The sequence below is a fragment of the Pongo abelii genome, chromosome 12 (assembly GCF_028885655.2).
Source record: "Pongo abelii isolate AG06213 chromosome 12, NHGRI_mPonAbe1-v2.0_pri, whole genome shotgun sequence".
In the NCBI taxonomy this organism is placed as follows: domain Eukaryota; kingdom Metazoa; phylum Chordata; class Mammalia; order Primates; family Hominidae; genus Pongo; species Pongo abelii.
The window spans coordinates 23234176-23254868 of NC_071997.2; the positions used below are offsets into that span (position 1 = coordinate 23234176).

The 20693-nt window shown below is 43.9% G+C and overlaps 1 protein-coding gene across 13 annotated transcripts in view; it reads left to right on the forward strand.

Annotated features, from left to right (window-relative positions):
- Positions 1–20693, forward strand: part of LOC112128528 (regulatory factor X8) — a 103064-nt gene that overhangs the window by 48510 nt on the left and 33861 nt on the right. For 12 of the 13 annotated variants that reach the window (XM_054547004.2, XM_063713299.1, XM_063713302.1 and 9 more), the window contains one exon: positions 1573–1660. The exons of the other annotated variant lie outside the window; for it this stretch is intronic. In XM_054547004.2, coding sequence (XP_054402979.1) covers positions 1573–1660 — 88 coding nt within the window. The remainder of the gene's footprint in view (positions 1–1572; positions 1661–20693) is intronic. 13 annotated transcript variants of the gene reach the window in all.

Sequence of the window (20693 nt, forward strand, 5' to 3'; positions counted from 1 at the left end):
CCAAAGAGTGTCCACAATTCACATTAATTCCCAGTGCCTGAAATCATTCAGTTGATGCTAGAACCAAACACTGGCCTCTATTTTGTTAATATATGAAGGTTACAATATATTTTTATTGTTCTACAGTTAGGTAAGTGTCTCATTCTTGAAATATTTAAATAATTAACACACATCAAGTAATGCAACTGTCTCCCAGGCTGGAGTGCAATGGTGTGATCATTTCTCACTGCAGCCTCAAGTCCCTGGGCTCAAGCAGTCCTTCCACTTCAGCCTCCTGAGTAGCTAGGACTGCAGGTGTGTCCCAGCAGGCCTGGCTAGTTTTTGTGTTTTTTACAGACAAGGTTTTGCTAAATTGCCCAGGTGGGTCTCAAACTCCTGGGCTCAAGTGATCCTCCCACTTTGGCCTCCCAAAGCACTGGGATTACAGGTGTGAGCCACCATGTCCACCCTTGGAACTGTTTAATTACCCTTTGAACTAAAGTCTCTATGTTCACCAAATTAGCATATTTGAATTATATTCCAGAGGTGTGGTCCCGAGGCTATATTAATTTTCTTTTTTTTTGAGACGGAGTTTCACCCTTGTTGCCCAGGCTGGAGTGCAATGGCATGATCATGGCTCACTGCAACCTCTGCCTCCCAGGTTCAAGCGATTCTCCTGCCTCAGCCTCCCGAGTAGCTGGGATTACAGGTGCCTGCCACCACACCCGGCTAATTTTTTGTATTTTTAGTAGAGACGGGGTTTTACCATGTTGGCCAGGCTGGTCTCAAACTCCTGACCTCAGGTGATCCACCCACCTCAGCCTCCCAAAGAGCTGAGGTTACAGGTGTGAGCCACCGCACCCGGCCCCAAGGTTGTATTTCTAATGTGAAAATAAATTCCAGCATTATTGGGTGCCTTGTGTCATAATTGTCACTCAATTATTATTGCTATTTGTTGCTTGTTTTAAATTGCGAGGGAAAATCAGTGAGAAGACATTGAAGCCAAATTAGGAAAGGGGGCTGCCACTCACCAAGGAATTGAAGACAGTGGAAGTGTTTGCCAAACCTAATACTGGGCAATAATTAACTTGAAAAAATTTTGTCTTAAGGCAGGACAAGCTGCTATAGCCCCCTGGGCTTAGCGGAGGAAGGTCTGGGCTACTGAGAAGGCTCTTGACTTCCCTACTGGGTTTCTGACAACTTCAGTGGAGGGAACCTTGGTGTCATTTTCCCTTCACCTGAAAAAGGTTAATGGGTGCTGGGGGTTGGGGAGGCAGTGGTTGAGGAGGCGGGGCAGGGCACAAGGAGGCTTTCCCTATCACATCTCTCTAAGATTAGCATGTCCTGCATCAGGCAAGCAGAGGAGAGCCTCCACAAACCTATTTCAAGGCTGATATGTGTGAAAGTGTATGAAGTTGCTTGTCTACATAACAGAGCTTGGTCAGACTGAAGGATTAGCTTTTCCAGAGAAATGCAGCCAATGATAAAACCTGGAGAAGAACTCCAAGTCTTCATTAGCTCACCTATTCTCTGCCTTCCATAAAGCATGTCAGTAGTTAGACAAAAATTTAAAGACAGCCTTTATTTTTCCAGGTATCATTATGATGGAATCTGTATCAAGAAAAGCTCTTTCTTCTATGCCCAGTATTGCTACCTGATAGGTGAAAAAAAGGTATCACAGGTTAGTAACTATCATTTTGGTACTTTGGTCTTGGGTCACAAGCCTGGTGAATGTTAGAACCACTCAGGCCAAGTGTGGTGGCTCACGCCTGTAATCCCAGCACTTTGGGAGGCTGGGGTGGAAGAATCGCTTGAGTTGAGTTCAGTAGTTCAAGACTAGCCTGGGCAACATGGCAAAACTCCATCTCTACTAAAAAATACAAAAGTTAGCCAGGGATGGTGTTGTGCACCGGTAGTCTCAGCTACTCGAGAGGCTGAGGTGGGAGGATCACCTGAGCCTGACAAGGTCCAGGCTGCAGTGAGCCGTGATTGCGTCCCTGCATTCCAGCCTGGGTGACAGAGTGAGACCCTGTCTCAAAATAGTAATAATAATAATAAATTAATAAATAAAAGAACCATTCATATTTTAGTTGTATCTAACTGAATTTTTGGTTGTTCTGTCTTTAAGTCCTCCTTAAGGAAACACACATATCACATCAACATTTAACCAATGCCCCTTTGTCAGCCTCTGGCAATGTCATTGGCCAGAGAAGTGCATTTCTGCTTCATTTCCTTAAGACATTTCTCATTTTGACTGTCATCCAGTTGCCAAAGCCATTTTTCACCGAGTCTATCCTTCTCAACCTTTCTGCAAAATTGGACACAATTGGGCACCTCTCTCAAAGCTTCCTTTAGCCCTCAGGACTGTGTCATCCAACACCCCCCACCCCAGCCCTGAATCCTCAGTCTCCTGCTCTTTCCATTCTCCAGTAAGCTTGGGCTTTCCCCGAGATCTCATCTTGATAATCGCCATTACTCTTCCTACCGTTTGGCCCCAGACATCTCATTCTTTTTTATCTTTCACCTGTGGCCTCCTGCAGGTGGATGACTCCTGAATCCTCACTGGTCCTGACCTTGCCCACATCCTAGGCATTCCTCCCTGGCTCTCTACTGGACATTTCCATTTAGATGACCCACTGGTACCTCACACTCAACATATGGAAATCTAAATTTAGCCTCTTCCTCCAAATTGTCTCTGCCCCTTGATTTTCTTAGTTCAATCTTGATACCAAGAGATAGAACCTATACAAAGTGTCACTCCAAAGCCACCCCTGACCCCCGTGGGTCACAAAGCCTTGTTAACCTTTCTCTTTAAGTTCTCCTGAACTCACTCTTTTTGGTAACCAATATCTCCTTTAATCCTTTGTCATCTTACACTGAAATTATTTTCAGTGATCCCATATGGCCTCCCCCTCCTCAGCCTCTCCCTGCTCTAAACACATCTACCAGATGAATCCTCCTAAAATTCTACATTTGCTTTGTCTCTTTCCTGCTCAGAAACACGTAAGTGCTTGTTCTTACCTGCTGGATAAAGACCAACCCTAGGCTGGTGTTAGCCAAGTTCCTTCTGACTCCACTTTCCAACCATGTTACTTATTTCTCCCCAATACCAACCATAATTTAAGCCACACTCACGTTTCCCTGAACCTATCAAATGCAGTCCACCTTTGCTCCCACCATCCAACCTTCTATAGTGCCATTTCTTCTTGTCTCTGTCTAATGGGACCTTCCTGAATCCCGTCCGTACCTTCTGGACATACCTCAGAGATCACCTGCCCCATGGGACCATCCCCAACAATGCCAGGTACAGGAAAGCTCTTTCTTCCACTTCTTCATGCTGATCACTGTCCATCCATACAACCAGCATTCCTGCTATTTGAGCCTTCTTTGGCATAAAAAGATGATCATATATCCAAGTAGCCAAGGACAATATCAATTTCACTTGGAGCCCTGCATAATTATTAATTGTGCTCCTTTCACTCTCAAAGGTGTTCTAGTTTGAACAATAAATTAAAATGAATTATATGGTTACCTTTGGTATAAAGCATCCTGTGTATGAGGCAGCTGCTGTGGTAGAGAAATGAGGAGCCTCCAGTATAGGTAAGACAAGGACCCTTTTCTCTGATAGCTGAAGAGGGAGGCTAAGATGTCCATTTACTTTGATCCTCATATATAACATGACGAGTGTCAGAAAGGTAAAAAAGGTACCATAAGAACTCAAAGATGTGGAACACACATTTTAGATAGGTGACCATGAAGGGCCTACAAGGGCGTTGGGCTTTGAGTGAAGCAATGAAGAACAGATTAGAATTTTGACAGGTGGTGTCGGAGAAGGGGGCAGGAGTGCAGAGGACGTCCAGGCTTAGGGGAGCAAAGATAAAGGTACATGAAGGCATGGGCTTCGTCCTGTACAGGCATGCATGGAGCTCTAGTAGAAGAAGATGAATCTGGAGGGAAAGTTCAGGGGGCCTAGATTACCAGGCTGGGCGGTGGGGGGTGTCCACAAGTCCTTTGGAGGCTTCCTTTGAGAAATAGGGTGGAATATCCACAAGGGCAGAAACCATGGAGCTTTGTTTGTTTCTGTTGTGCCGTGGTTTGAATGTTTGTGTCCTTCCAAAATTCACATTGAACCTGATCCCCGATGCAACAATATTAAGAGGTGGGGCCTTTCCAAGATGATTAGGCCATGAAGGCTCCACCCTCATGAATGGGATTAATAACCTTGTAAAAGAGGCTTCAGAGAGCTAGCTGGCCCTTTCGTCTCTTCTGCCATGTGAGGACACAGTGTTCATCTCTGTCATCCTTCTGCCTTCTGCCACATGAGGATGTAGCAACAAGGTACTATCTTAGAAGCAGAGAGCAAGAACTGGAGTTTGTTATGTTAAGTTAAATAAGCCAGACACAGAAAGACAAATATTGCATGTTCTCACTCATAGGAGAGAGCTAAAAGAAGTTTATCTTGTGGAGGCAAGGAGTAGAATAGTGGTTACCAGAGGCTGGAGACAATAGGGAGGAATGAAAGGTGGGTTAATGATTAATGGATATCAACATACAGTTAGATAGAAGGAATAAGTTCTAGTATTTGATAGCCTAGCAGGGTGACTATATATTGTGTATTTCAAAATATCTAGAAGATTTGAAATGTCCCAACACAAAGAAATAATAAGTGTTTAAGGTAATGGATATGCTAAACACCCTGATGCATGTATCACAATATCACATGTACCCCATAAATGTATACAATTAGTATGTTAAAAAAGAAGAAGAAGCAAAGAGGAAGCTTTTACCAGACACCAAATCTGCCTGCACCGTGATCTTGGACTTCCCAGCCTCCAGAACTGTGAGAGATAAATTTCTTTTGTTTATAAAGTACCCAGTCTAAGGTATTTTGTTACAGCTGCGGGAACAAGGACATATTCCCAGAGTGGGCACTGAAATAGCTATTGGAGAACTGAAAATTCAGCATTGGGGTTTAAGAAGAAGAGTTGGGAAAGGAGAGGGTGACGAGCCTGGAGATGGCCCCAGGGCTGCTGCCGTTGTTCAGATTTACGCTGAAATCAGACAGGAGGCAGGTCTGAGAGACCTCTTAGAGGCAGGGTCTTCAGGATCTGGCAGTTGGTCGAGTCAGTGTAGTAGAGGGGAGCAGAGAAGATTCAGTCAAGCCTGTCCCACCTAAACCTCAAACTCAACCTCAAATAAAGTCACTGTGTTCTGTGCCAAACCAGCTCTTCCTCTTACATCTCTTATTCATCTCTTAGTCACAGGGATGGAAAAGTGACATTGGCAAAAATAGAGAAGCTAGGAAAAGGAATAGCTATAATGAGAGATTTATTTTAGTGACTGTTAGAACATCCCTAGTGCAAAAGTGTCCTCTCACTTCCTGATCTGTAGGCTCCTGAAAGGCTGGGTGTAGATCCTGCATTCCATTTTGTGCCCCCCCCACCCCCACCCCCTGGCACCTAGCAGTCAGTTAACTAACAGACAATTTGGAGAGCCCTGCATGCTCCAGGAAAACAAGTAACTAGGCAGGCACTCGGCACTCAGAGGGGAGAGACCATTAGTGTCCCGGGGACTCTGTTTGTTTCCGATGTCACAGAGAGAGGGGCTAGGAGTGGCCTTTGTGGGGGAATCAAAATAGGCTTTATCATCGGTGAGGAAGAGGAGGACTGCTAGAGGACAAAGATAAAGGCAAGAGTGACATCGGCTGGTCATGAGATAAGCCCAGCAACAGGTGTTTTTCATGTACTCTATGCTCAGCATATACTTAATAATTGATCAACTTGGCAGGGAGCAGTGGCCCACACCTGTAATCCCAGCATTTTCGGAGGACAAGGTGAGTGGATCACGAGGTTAGGAGATTGAGACCAGCCTGGCCAACATACTGAAGCCCCATCTCTACCACAAATATAAAAATTAGCCAGGTGTGGTGGCGCGTGCCTGTAGTCCCAGCTACTTGGGAGACTGAGACAGGAGAATTGCTTGAACCCAGGAGGTGGAGGCTGCAATGAGCCGAGATCATGCCACTGCACTCCAGCCTGGGCGACAGAGTGAGACACCATCTCAAAAAGAATAACAAAAAACAAAAACAAACAAAAATAATAGATCAACTTTAAAGTCTTGGCCAACTAAGAGATTTTTTTTTTAAAGCGTTAAGATTTAAGGATAACTTCACTACCAATGCCACATTCAGGACACACTAAAAGTGTATTTTAGAAAGCAGAAGTATAAGAAATCGTACACTGTTGTTAATCAGCTGTACTGATGAAAAGTGTCTATTTTATTATATAAGGACCTGTGTGACAAATTCCTCATAAAAATTAGGTCTCAAAATAAATAAGTTTATCTCTCTGGTTTTCAGGTAATGAAAACTCTATAACTCATCTGCCATTTACTTATTTGTTCATTCATTTGAGTTCCTACAATAAGTCAGGCCTGTTCTAGCTACCAGTGATATAGCAGTGAACAAGATAAACAAGGTCTCTCCTTTTGTTAGCTTAGTTAGGAAAAAAGAATAAAAAAGGACAATAGACCAGGCATAGTGGCTCCTGCCTGTAATCCCAGTGCTTTGGGAGGCCAACATGGACAGATTGTTTGAGTTCAGGAGTTTGAGACCAGCCTGGGCAATAAAGCAAACCCCCATCTCTTCAAAAAATACAAAATTAAATATTTTGTATTTAATGTATATTTATACATAAATATTAGCTGGGCATGGTGGTGCACTTGTGGTCCCAGCTATTCAGGAAGCTGAGGTGGGAGAGTAACCTGAGCCCAGGAGGTCAAGGCTGCAGTGAGCTATGATAACGCCACTGAACTCCAGCCTGGGCTACAGAGCAAGACCCTGTCTCAGAAAAAAAAGGAATAATCTCGAGATGTGACCTGAAGACAATACAATGGAGTCATGGAGAGGCCTCCCTGAGACAACAGCATTTGAACAGAGTGCCAGTCAAGAAGCTAAGTGAAGATCTGGAACAAGCGTTCCAGGCAGAGGAAAGGGCTGTGCAAAAAAAGGCCTGAGGCAGAGATTAGTTCAAGGAGCAAGAAAGTCTGAGCGTGGACTTCAGTGGGTGAGCAGGAGGGTGGGAGGAGAGGAACCTGACCACAGAGGTGAGGTAGAGGTTAGAGAGACTAGGGAGAGGCTTTTGTGGCAGCCCTGGAAGAAACAGCCCATTGAGATGAATGACTTAAATAATTTTAATTCTCCCAAGAGGCAGCAGCACACTATGCAATACTACATGTGGATAAGAGCAGAGACTGGAGCAGACTGTCTGGCTCTACCGCTAGTAAGCTGTGTGATCTTAGGCAGGTCACTCAGTCTCTCTGGGTCTCAGTTTCCTCATCCATTAATTAAGGATAACAGTATCTATTTCATGGGATGGTTGTGAGATTACATTAATTAATACAGGGAAAATGCTTAGTGCAGCATCTGGCACACAGTAAACATTCAGTAGGGCTCCTAAGCATATTGATCTGTACTTTGATGTATTTATTTTATCATGTCTGCATGATTTTTTCATGGTATTCATGTATTATTTTTACTCTAGTTATTGTATTTTTCAGTTGCATAATTTCCACTTGATTCTTTTGTATGACTTATATGACTTTGCTGAGGTTTTCAATTTTTTCATTTGTTTCAAAAGAATTGACAATTATTTATTGGAGCATTTTTATAATGACTGCTTGAAAATCCTTGTCAGATAATTCAACATCTGATTCACCTCAGTCTTGGTATCAGTTGATTGTCTTCTCTCATTCAAATGGTGACTTACCTGGTCTTTGGGATTATGGGTGAGTTTCCATTGCATCCTGGGAATTTTGGTTATGTTAGGAGACTCTTGATCCTATGTAAATCTTCTGTTTTAGACAGAAGGCAGTCGCCCTGTTTAGGTTTAGTGTGTAGGTTCTGGCCTACTTTTATGGGCTGTGGGTCCAATGCCAGCTCAGTTTCCTGAGCCTTTGCATGATATTCTTGTCTGCTTCATTCTTCTGGCACTGCTGAGACTTCTGATTAATCCCTACTGGTGCCACCTGCAGGGGCTCAACCCACTTCCATGGACCACTTTCTGTGGAGAGTGGGGAGAGCCAGAGTGGCTGGGCCTGGGTCTCCTTATGCCCTTTGGTGTAAGGAGGGAGGCATCAGGCTCTGCCAATGTTGTCATGTGGGGAGCATGACCTGCCATTTCAGTGCTGCACATGTGGAATGGGCATTGAATTGACCCATGGCTTCACTACTATGCATGCAGGTGGACAGTAGTGACCCTATATACACATACCCAGAGCACTGGCAGGCAGGCTGATCCTGATCCTGCCTGCCTGCCAGTGCTCTGGGTGTGGGTGTATGGAGCATGCAGGTCAGTCTACCAGAACTCTGAAGCTGCTGCTGTGGGCAGATGGGTCACCAGTTCATGCCCTCGTTGTGGAAAGAGGGTTGCAGCCCCCTACTAGGTCTCCACTGGACTTCCCTTCCCTTTCCTAGTCCTTTGGCCAAAGTGCAGGCTTTTCTTGGGATTTTATGCCTACGCCTATTGACATAACAGACTGTGTTGCACATTTCTCCAGTGCTCAGTCCAGGGGTGTGTGGAAGACAAAAAGAAAACCCAGGGAACCCACCACATTGTCATTTCTCTACTCCTGTCATCTCTACCCAGTCTAACTTCTTCTTTCCAGCTTTCAGAGCTCTTCTATCCTTGTTTGTAGAATAATTTCCAAATATTTAGTTGTATTAGAGGCAGGAAAGGAAGGTGAATCTACACCACCTTGTTCCCTGTACATGATTTGTAATACAAACTACCACAGATGCTTTTTGAAAACAAACCATATATACATTAGGAACCAATATTACTAGTGAGTGGAATGCTTAATTATATGATTGTGCCTAATACTTCAAAATATGATCAGTCAAAATACGATGGTGGAGACTTCTGGTTGGGACAAGATGAACATATTTCTTCATGCCCCTCCACACTAAGCACAACTGTAAACCCTGGAAATAATGCAAGAGGCAACCAAAGGAAAACTCTGAAAGGTGGTGATAAGAGAGTGAGCTGGTTTGGGACCCAGGACTGTACAATCAGCACCGCAGCAGAGCATCTTGCATCCCCCACCCTGCACCCTGAAACCCAGACTCAATGTTTTCCAAGCCTGAAGTAGGAAGAGAAGGCAACCCAGGTAGATTCATTCTTCCTTCCTTGAGTTGCTCTAATAATATCAGGCAAAATAATTTTGGGGTTGGTTAATAGAGAAAATACTCTCCTTCCTTCCTGGGTCTGAGACACTCCTTTTCTACCAAGAGATACTGAGGGTGTGAGCCGATCTGCCTAGAGAGACCCAGCTTCAACAAGCCTCTTGGTCCAGGAAGCCTCTTTGTTCTGCAGCCTGACTGACACTCTTCCGCTCCCTAGAGGCTGCCAGGAGCATCAGTAGGAGGAGTACTTCCCTCATGGAGAGAAGTCCCAAAGTCTAGCCCGGGGAAACCCTTCTCCCTCCTCAGGTAGCACCAGCAGGAACCAGTGGGAGGCCCAGAGGCACCAGATAAACCAAGCAGGCTGAAACAACACCACAAAGGCTCTGAAAATTAAGCTTTTGAAAACAAAAAACAAAGGAAAAAAAAAAACCCCTGGAAGTAGGCAGAAAAATAACACATTACCTATAACAGTGATTTGAATGGCAACACATTTATCATTGAAACCACCAAGAAAGCTAGAAGGAAGTGGCACAAAAGGTTTCAAGGGCTGAGATAAGAACTGTCAACCACAATTTCTACATCCAGCAAATTTATTTTCAGGAATGAAAGGGAAATGAAAATATTCCCAGGCAAAGAAAAACCAAAAGAATTTGCCACTAGCTGACTCACCCTTAGAGATCAGCTAAAGAAAGTTTTTCAAAGAGAAGGGAAATGGTAATAGAAGGAATGTTGGAGTATCAGAAGAGAAAAAACAATGGGAAGAGCAGAAATATGGGATACATACAATACACTGTCCTTTGCTTCACAAGTTCTATGAATCATGTTTGATGAAACAAAAATCAGGCCTCCATCTGGTACTTGAGACAATGATATTTAAAAGTGGGGAAGATAAAGAGGCCTAAATGGAAAAGAGATTTCCACACCTCACTCAAAGTGGTGAAACATTGCCAACAACAGACTGTGGTAAGTCACACGTGTCTATTGTAATACTCATGTGACCACTATGAGAACTATACCAAGAGATGCACTCAAAAATACTACAATTAAATCAAGATAGAGTCCTCAATGCTGTTTAGTCCTCAGAAAGGCAAGAAAAGAGAAATAGAAGAATAAGAACCAAAGGAAACAAATAGAAAACAAGTAATAAAATGGCAGACTTAAGTGCTAACATACCAAGAATTACCTTAAATGTAAATTATCTTATATAATCAGCCAAAAGACAAGACTGGCAGAGTGAATTTAAAAAGAAAAAAATGACTCAAGTATATACTGTTGCCAAGAAACTCACTTCAAATTCAGTGACATAGGCAGGTTGAAAGTAAATGGATGGAAAAGATGTAACTTGCAAACATTAATCCACGGATAGCAGGAGTGGCTATGTTCATATCTAATAAAGCAGACTTCAGAACAAAGAAAATTACTAGGGACAAAAAGGGACTGACTTAGTCCATTTTCTGTTGCTTATAGCAGGATACCTGAAACTAGGTAATTTATAAGGAAAATGAATTTATTTCTTACAGTTATGAAGGCTGAGAAGTCTAAGTTCAAGGGGCCACATCCGGTGAGGGCCTTCTTGCTGACAGGGACCCTCTGCAGAGTCCCGAGGTGGCCCAGGACATCACATGGCAAGGGGGCTGAGTGTGCTGGCTCAGGTCTCTTCCTCTTTTACAAAGCCAACAGTCTCATTCCCATGATAACCCATTAATCCATGAATCCATGAATTCTTAAGGGCAGGGCCCTCAAGATCAAATCACCTATCTCTTAAAGGCCTCACCTCTCAATACTGCCACATTGAGGATTAAATTTCAACACAAGGGCTGGGTGTGGTGGCTCATGCCTGTAATCCCAGCACTTTGGGAGGCCGAGACGGGCAGATCACGACATCAGAAGATCGAGACCATCCTGGCTAACCCGGTGAAACCCCTTCTCTACTAAAAATACAAAAACAAAATTAGCCAGGCGTGGTGGCGGGTGCCTGTAGTCCCAGCTACTCAGAAGGCTGAGGCAGGAGAATGGCGTGAACCTGGGAGCCAGAGCTTGCAGTGAGCCAAGATCGTGCCACTGCACTCCAGCCTGGGCGACAGAGCGAGACTCTGTCTCAAAAAAAAAAAAAATTCAACATGAGTTTCAGAGGGGACAAATATTCAAACCATAACTAGGACCTTATATAATGATGAAAGGATCAATCCCCCAGGAAGACATAACCATCCTAAATGTGTGCACACTGAACAATCAAACTGCCCTTTCTTTTTCTCTGAGCCATACTTCAGTGAATTCTGGTTATTCTAGCAAATCTCACCACTGCGCTAGGGATCTCCAAGACCACCTCCACTTGCAGAGATCCAGTAGAAGGACTCACAGGACTTAGCATATAATCGTACGCATGGCTAAGATTTATGACAGTGACCCAGTAAAGATACCCAGGATCATGATGGAAAAAGAGGCAGAGTCTGGTGGAACCCTTGTGAGGCTTCCTGTGTGCTCTCCCCTCCCCCATGAGGGATCATACAAAGTTCACTCCTCCCCCAGCAATGAAATGCAGCAACATGTGTTTGAGGTTTCTTCCCAGGGAAGCCCATTAGAGACTCGGCACCTAGAGTTTTTATTGAAAGCTGGTCACATAAGCACCCTATGTCTAGCACATGCCAACATTATAGACTCCTAAAAGGAAAGCAGGTGTTCAGCATAAACCATATTCTTTGTACAGTCTAGGCACAGGGAGCCACTCTTATCAGTTAATGGTTGACTGGGAACACTCCAAGAGCCAAGTTCCCAGACCCTAGCCAAGGGCCAAACTTGGCAGCAGAGCTTTCTACAAGAGCAGTCTCAGGCCTGCAGTGTTATCTCTTTTCTGCACAGCTGCATAACCCTGTGGATATGCTTTAAAAAAACATTGACTTGGACTCTAAATGGGTGAATTGTTTGGTATATGAATTATCTCCCAATGAGATTGTTTTTTTAAATCCCAGCAAGATTTTCTCGTAGACGTAGACAAGCCTCTTCTAAAAAGTTATATGGAAAAGCAAATTGCTCAAACAAACTTGACAAAAAGGAATAAAATGGGAGGTGAACACTCTCCCTTATATTAAGGCTCACCGTATAGCCACAGCAATCAGGATGGTGTGGTATTGATGGCGGCATGGACACACAGATCACTGGAACTGAGTGAAGGATACAGAAATAGATCCGCTCGGCTGTGCATGGTGGCTCACACCTGTAATCCTAGCATTTTGGGAGGCTAACAGGAGAATCACTTGAACCTGGGAGGTGGAGGTTGCAGTAAGCCGAGATTGTGTCATTGAACTCCAGCCTGGGTGACAAAAGTGAAACCCCATCTCAAAAAAAAAAAAAAACTACTCAAATACGTTCCACTGATTTTTGTCAAGGGTACAAAATTAATTCAATGAAAGGGGCTGCTTTCAACAAATGGTGCTGGAACAATTAGAAAACCAGAGGCAAAAAAAAAAAAAAAAATGAACCTCAGTCTAATCTTCACAATGTATATGAAAATTAACTCAAAATGGATCGTAGACTTAAAGCATAATATTAAACTTTAAAAACCTTGGACAAAATCATTGGGACTTGCACACAAAAAGTTCTCAGACCAGACACCAGAAGTATGATCCATAAAAAGAAAATGTAAAGTTGGACCACATCAAAATCAAAACTTTTGCTCTCAGAAAGCCCATGTGAAGAGGAGGGAAAGACAAGCTACAAATGGGAGGAAAACATTTGCAAACCACATAACTGACCAAGGACTAGTATCTAGAATATAGAAAGAAGGCTCAAAACTCAACAGTAAAAGAAACAAACAATCCAATTAGAAAATGGGCAAAAACATAAACATATGTTAAAGCAATTGTAAATATGCACATGAAGGGACACTCAGTCCATTAGTCACTGTGGAAATACAAATTAAAACCACAAAGAGGCGGGGCATGGTGGCTCACACCTGTAATCCCAGCGCTTTGGGAGACTGAGGCAGGTGGATCACCTGAGGTCAGGAGTTCAAGACCAGCCTGACCAACACGGTGAAACCCTGTCTCTACTAAAAATACAAAAAATTAGCCAGGCATGGTGGCGGGTGCCTGTAATCCCAGCTAGTCAGGAGGCTGAGCCAAGAGAATCGCTTGAACCTAGGAGGCGGAGGTTGCAGTGAGCCTAGATTACGCCATTGCACTCCAGCCTGGCAACAAGAGTGAAACTCCGTCTCAAAAAGAAATAAATAAATAAAACATAAAACCACAATGAGATATCACTACTCACCTACAAGATTGACTAAAATAAAAAATAGTGACAGTACCCAATGCCAGCAGGGATGTAGAGAAGCTAGGTCACTCACACAATGGGAAGGTAAAATGGTCTAGCCACTCTGAAATACAGTTTGGCAGTTTCTCATTAAACCAAACATACAATTTACCATCCAAACCAGCAACTGCACCTTGGGCATTTATTCCAGAGGCGTGAGAACTTATAGCCACACAGAAGCTTGTATACAAACATTCATAGCAAGTTTATGTGTAATAGCCCAAAACTGGAATCAGCCTAGATGTCCTTCAATAGGTGACTGTAAATAAACTATGATCCATCCATAGTGTGGAACACTACTCAACAATAAAGAGGAATAAACTATTACTTGGAAGCAATCTAAGTGTCCATCAACTGATGAATGGATAAAGAAAATTTGGTACATATACACAGTGGAGTAGTATTCAGCTGTAAAATGGAATGAGATCCTGTCATTTGCAACAACATAAATAATGAATAAGATCTAATATTCACTAGCACAGCAGGTGACGATAGTCAATAATAATTTAATTGTATATTAAAAAATAAAAGTATAATGGTATTGTTTGTAACACAAAGGATAAATGCTTGATGTGATGGATACCCCATTTATCCCGATGTGATTATTACACATTGCCTATATCAAAATATCTCATGAACCCCATAAATATATACACCAACTATGTACACACAAAAATTGAAAATTAAAAAAAAAGAGGAACAAACTATTGACACACAACTTGAATGAATCTAGGGAATTTTGCCGAGTGGAAAAAACTCCAATCCCAAAAAATTATATAGCATGAGTCCATTTATAAAATAGTTTGAAATGACGTAGGGGTGGGGAAAGCAAGAGAGGAATGTGGTTGTTTGTGGTGGTGGATACATGAACCTGCACAGGTGATACAATTGTCTAGAAATAAATATACACACAAATGAGTTGAAGTAAAACTTGGGAAATTTAAGATCAGCAGAGTGTATCAACGTCAGTATCTGGGTTGTGATATTATACCATAGTTTTTGCAAAATATAACCATTGGGGGAAGCTAAGCAGGGTGTAAAAGAGATCTCTCTGAATTATTTCTCTCCTTCCTTCCTTCTTTCTTTTCTTTTGTCTTCCTTTCTCTTTTTTTCCTTCTTTTCTTTTCTTTTTTTTGAAACATCTGTCACCCAGGCTGGAGTGTGGTGACATGGCATAATCACGGGTCACTACAGCCTTGGCCACTTAGGCTCAAGTGATCCTCCTGCCTCAGCCTCCCGAGTAGCTGAGATCACAGGCAGGCACCATCATACCTAGCTATTTTTTTGTTTTGTTTTTTTGTAGAGACAGGGTCTTGTTGTGTTGCCCACACTGGTCTTGAACTCCCGGCCTCAAGGGATCCTCCTGCCTCAGTCTCCCAAGTAGCTGGCGACAGTTGGGAGCCACTGCACTTGTCTAATTATTTTTATTTTTTTGTAGGAGATGGGTCTTACTATGTTGTCCAGGCTGGGCAACTGCTGGGCTCAAGGGATGCTCCTGCCTCAACCTCCCAAAGTGCTGAGATTACAGGCGTGAGCCACTGCACCCAGCCTGAATTATTTCTTACAACTGCATGTAAATCTACAATTATCTTCATAAGAATTTCAATTAAAAATAATAAATCAAGCAGAATCCTATAATTCAGGAAATGACATCATGACAGGCCCCATGAAGTACCCCACAGCCCTTTCCTGCCCATTTCTTGGGGGGTCCAAGGTCTCAGGGTTTCTTCCGCTGACGCCCATTCTCTCTTCTCACGGTTGGAGTGCGACTCCTTCCTTTCTTTCAAAGCACTCTCCTGGCATTTCCATCCGTGCACACAGTTGCTTTTCCTCTGGACACACAGGCATCATTGCCTTTAACAGAACCAGAGCAGGGCTCCTTAGCAGAGGGAGGTCAGAGGCCAACAGAGGACCAGAGTGCTGCCCACCTGGAGGTGGTCAGTCCCCACGGTGTGCAGCTGTGTGTGCACAGGGTGCGTTCTCACACAAGGCTTTTACGGATGTGATCTCTATTGTCTTTAAAACCCAGAAGCGAGCCCTCTAGCAAACCTACGATGAGTATATTGGTCTTTCCCCCAATGTTTTATGCCTGGGTGAAGCAGCCATTTCTCTATGTGTGCAGCAATTGCAGAGTGATTTGCAAAAACTGTCCTACTAATATTTGCCTAAGGGAGGAACTGGAATTTCATTTTGGTTGGGGGTGAGGGTGGTTAAAAAGAGCACGCCTTGCTGGGACCATCTTAGAGTAGAACATACAAGCTCTCCCAAATCAGTTCTCAGAGTCACCGAGCTGTGCGCAGGCTGTTCAAGGGCATCTGATTCATCTTTATCTCTTCTTTCTGGACCTTGTGTTAAGGAAAGAAATGGAAACACCAATAAGAGCATTGTCTTAGAGAGATTTGGCCATGAACCAGGATTGTAGCAAAGGGGCAACTTCTCTCACTACCACCAAGTACTCCAAAGAAGCATAGAATCTAATTAAAATAAATGTAGTCTCAAGATTAGCCCTTATCTCCTCCCTATTGTTTCCATATTGCCCCCTAAGCCCCGGAAGTTTAGGAATTCTGATTCCCAGGTCCCTGAACCTGCACATCCTGCTCCTCCCTCCACACCCATCTGCTGGGGAGGGGAGAAGAGGGTGCCCACAGATGCAGCAGGGGGGTCATGACAGAGCCGGGAACCAGGGCACTGGTGGTCCACTTAACTGGACACCTGGAGAGGTGGCTGAGCAGCAGGTGGGGGCATTCGTTTTCACTGGGGTGGGATGGGGATTGTGGTGAATCGTGCTGAAAAATGCAGAGGCAGCATTTGTCCTCACCAAGGAGAGACCAAGGTTTGATTTTTAAAACAAATGAACAGCTTGAGGCTATTTTTTTAAATGAAAATGACCATAAATGTGCAACGTGTGCCACACGAACAAGACCACTTCACAAAGTCCAGCACATTCCCCCTCCCTTCCTGCTCCCCTATCAGGGCAGAATGGCCTCCCCAGATTCCAATCCCGTTTAGTTGGCAACCAGATTGAGGTTTGGACCTGGGTATAATTGCTGACTCAGAAATTCATGGAAGAATCCAGGCCAAAGTATAAAATACTTTATTATTGTCTAGGGGAACAGGGGAGTGGAGAACGTGTGTGTGTATGTATGTGTACGTGTGTATATGTGCGTGTATTATATCACATCTGGAGAAACAGCTCTGTGTAATTAACCTTTATTCTCCACCTCTTAGGCAAAATCCCTGGGTTTTGTTTCAAGGATAAATTTGTTGTCATTTTCCAAACATGAATCCCCATTCTATGTCATGTAAAGTCTGCAATCAGCAATTGGGAGGCTCAGGTTCCCCTTGGGGATATGTGGAAACAGCCTCGCCCTCATCCCTCCCGAAACACACACACTTTCCTCTCTCACCACGTCAGCTTTTTCAACTCGGCTTATTAAAGGCCTTTAAAAAGCTTCTAAAACTGTGCCTTCAACACGCCGTGCCTTTGTTCTTCCACGCCTTTGTTCTTTTGCAAGCCATGAGCTCAGGGGCGCTGCCTGGCGGGCCTGAGACTGGGGAATGCAGGGCCGCGGGTCCACAGCGGCTGTGCAGACGGTGGAACAGAAGAGGGAGAGGTTCGTCTTCCAGGCTTCACCGCGCTGAGGGCGAGCGGGTTCACAGGGAGCCGGCGGCGGTGGTACCACAGCCTGGTGATGTCAGACACCAGTGGTTCTTTCAGAGGGGTCTCTCCAGCCCCAAGCAGGAGCCTGTTTTCCTTCTGTGTGTGCAGCCAAGGCCCCTGGAGGGGCTGAGAGTTGGGGCTGAGTCTTCCTGGGGCCAGGGCCCCCCACAAGGCCTCCGATGAACCCCAGAGGGCCTCCCTCTCAGGTACTAATAAGGTGTCCAAGTTGCAACCCGCTTTTTGGCCTTGTCCACCCTGTGGTTTTCAAGGCTGGTTAGAACTTGCTAATGCTAAAAAATATGTATTACCTGGTTGCTCTCTGGCAGATTAAAACACATGTGTGGAGAATAACAGCCTAGACTGCACCCTTCCTTGCTTGGGAAAGGTTTTAAAAGGAGGTACCGCTCTGAATACCTCTCACGTCGGGAACTGTATCATTTTATCGCTCTCTTGCCCATCTCCAACAGACAGACGCCCGTGCAATGCAACGTGTTATTTGCTGTCTGCCAGTGAAGCTTAACCCCCAGTGGCTGAGTTTTGCCTCAAGAAGGTGAACGTGGATGTGTTATACTTCCCTCACTTCCACATGTCTCCCCCTCGGTCATCATTTTGCAATTAAGGTGTTCATAAAATCGAATGGGTCAGGATACAGTTAAGTAATATAACAATAATGGCCCCAGTGCAGAAAACAACTAAACCCCAACACACACAAGACCAGATTTTAAAGGAAGATTGTTCTTGTTAATTTTCAGTTTCAAAAAATTGATATCTTACTTTTTGCTTCTTGTGTACATTTTTTTTGCCACACACGTGATTCCGTCTTAAAAGACAGAATCATAGAATAGGTAATATTCTACTCTGAAGTCAGAGGGAGGTCTCCAGCTCTGTGAATTCTGTTTGTCCTTCTTAATCTGCAAGTTGGGGATAATTCTTATCTACCTTCCTAACAGGTGTTCATGAGAACTAGGGTAAAACAAGTAAAACATTTAGGATGAGTAAGTGCTGAGTGTATTTTAATGATTAATATTATTAGTATAATCAAAATTATATTAGTTTTTCAAAATTATAATGACATATGTCTGAATGTGAATATATATATATTTACTATTTTAACATATGTAAAAATATTCATCAAGTCAAAGATATCTTCTCTTAATCAAAACCAAAATAATTACTTCATGTGCTTTGAGGAAGAGTTACGATGAGAGCCTTTAATGATTGGAAGATGAAGCGCCTTTGCTCTGAAATCTGACACAGAACAAGTATGGTACATGAATTAGGTTTTATTACATTTTTATCCTCTTACCTTTGTAATTGCTTCAAGTTGTTTCACCACTGGTTAGGGTGATTTGCGAGGGCAATTTATGATGCCAAAATGATGTCAATGAAAGTCTGGACTAATGATAAATGATGTCAAAACCTGAGAATGTAAATGCAAATTGTAGTTAGACTAAGAAAAGTTAATGCCAAAGAGCATATTAAGCTAACACTACATTTGAAAGACTTTATGGGAAAAAATTAAAGAAAGAAGATGAGTTATGTGCTATATAATTGTGTCTCAGTCCTCTCTATGCCTGACATTTTTTAGACAAATTGATCATAAAAATTAAAGTAAAACGTGGTTCTCAGTCTGTGACTTCACTGTACTGAGTAAAGTGGACAATTTGCTGGTGCCCAGAAGAAACCAGGCCCACCTCCATTGTCCCTGCATGAAGCCCAGAAGGAACCTTCAGACCATTGTGTAAGACCCGGGGGACCTCTGAGTCCCCGTGTTCCAGTGAGAGCTGGAAAAGGTCTTGGGGTGGGGGTCACCAAATCCCAATCCTTCCCTTTACAGGGTGCAAAATTGAGGCCCTGGCGCTTCATGTGACTTGCTTAAAGCAATATAGCCAGCTAGCTGCAGAGCTGAACTAGGAGGCCCGTTCCATTGTGCTGCAGGAATTCTCAGCCCTTCTCCCTCCCCAGTCTTCCCCATCTGGGCTCTTCTCCCTCCATCCCCAGCTGACCCTGCCCTTCCCTCCAGTGGTTATTAAATCCTAACATCTTAGGCCAGGTTTGGCCTGGGCCCTGAGGAGCAGTCACTAAGGGGGGCAGCTCCCAAGGAATGCAAATGACCTGAGGATGGACTCGCCTGGGAGTCACTCCTGTGTCACGGTCTGCCTTGTGCTCTGTTGTTTTTCTCTGACTCGATGATTTGGCATTGCTAAAGCATCACAGGCCTCGGAGAGCAAGTGGAGAAGATGCCTTTTGGACTGGAAGCCCTTCCTTCACAACAAGGCCAGCTCTGGATGTTGTGTGTGGTTTCCTTGGTGCTGTATTTTAGCAATGACTGTGCTTTTGATCACAGTCTGATAAATGTCCCAAAGGCCTGACTCAGAGCCACAGTCTGGAAATGATGCAGGGGGCAGTGAGCCCAAAGACACAAAGCTGTCCCGGTGGGCACGCAGGGCTTCTGCCTGAAACAGCCACCTCCCAGCCTGCTCTGGCCTCACGCTCCCTGCACCTGCTCTTGGGTGGTGGCCCCATATGGGGAACTGCACCCTGGTGGAGCACTGGTCTACCTCAACCTCCCTCTCTAGCCTAGTCCAGCCTTGCCTGCCAGATGAAAGCCCAGCAATGCCTGCATTGTTCACTCTTCTGAATCTGCCAGACTCTCAGGGTGCTGGTAACCTGAACTTAGACCCTCATGAATCCCCACTTGCTGGTCTCCAGCAACTCTGCTCACCTGCCTTGTAGCCCAACAATGTTATTGCCTCCTAATCCCCCGTCACTTGAATATTTTTGTGGTTCTTTGTTTGCAGAAGCCTCAGAAACTAGGTGATTTTAGAAAATAAATATGATCTCATTAAACCTACATGATGACCCCTGTTGTGAGCCAGTCTCTTAAATTAGGACATTCCAGAGGTGGAAAGAGACAGCCTTGCCATTCGTTTGAACAAATGAATGTCTTTGTCCGGCCAGGTAGAAATGGGGACTTTTTCATAGATGACCCCATCTCTCCATGAGGTTGAAATATTTTCTCTTTCTCACCATTAGGTTGATGCATAAAGTCTCCCAATTAAATGCTAAAAATTAACATAGCTCTCCCAGTGAGGATTCCTGCTATACACAGACCCCTACAGGGCAGGCAGGTCACTTCAGGCTTCCCTATAAAGATGAGGAGGGTGATGCCACCTTCTTTTCAATTGCTGTTGAATTAAGCCCATATTCTGCATTGAACAGAGGCAGAAACTTGGGAGTATCATTTAGGAACTCAAAATAATTGAGAACATTACTCAGTCATAATGAGCATTACTCATTAGTCCAAAGCTCCCAGAGTCAGGGTGGAGGGAGAGGGATGAGTGATAAAGTTGAGAGTTTTCCTTGTCATTTCTTTAAGTCTGAAACCAGACATTCTAGCTTTGAAATATCTGTTTCTGAGTATCTATAGGAATGCCCCATGAGGATCAATGTCACCATTCAAAATTGTTTAATAAGCTATCCTTATATGGTGATGTGATGAACACCAACCAGATCAGGCTAACTGATCACAAATGCAGCTCTCCTGAGCTCATCAAGCTGCCA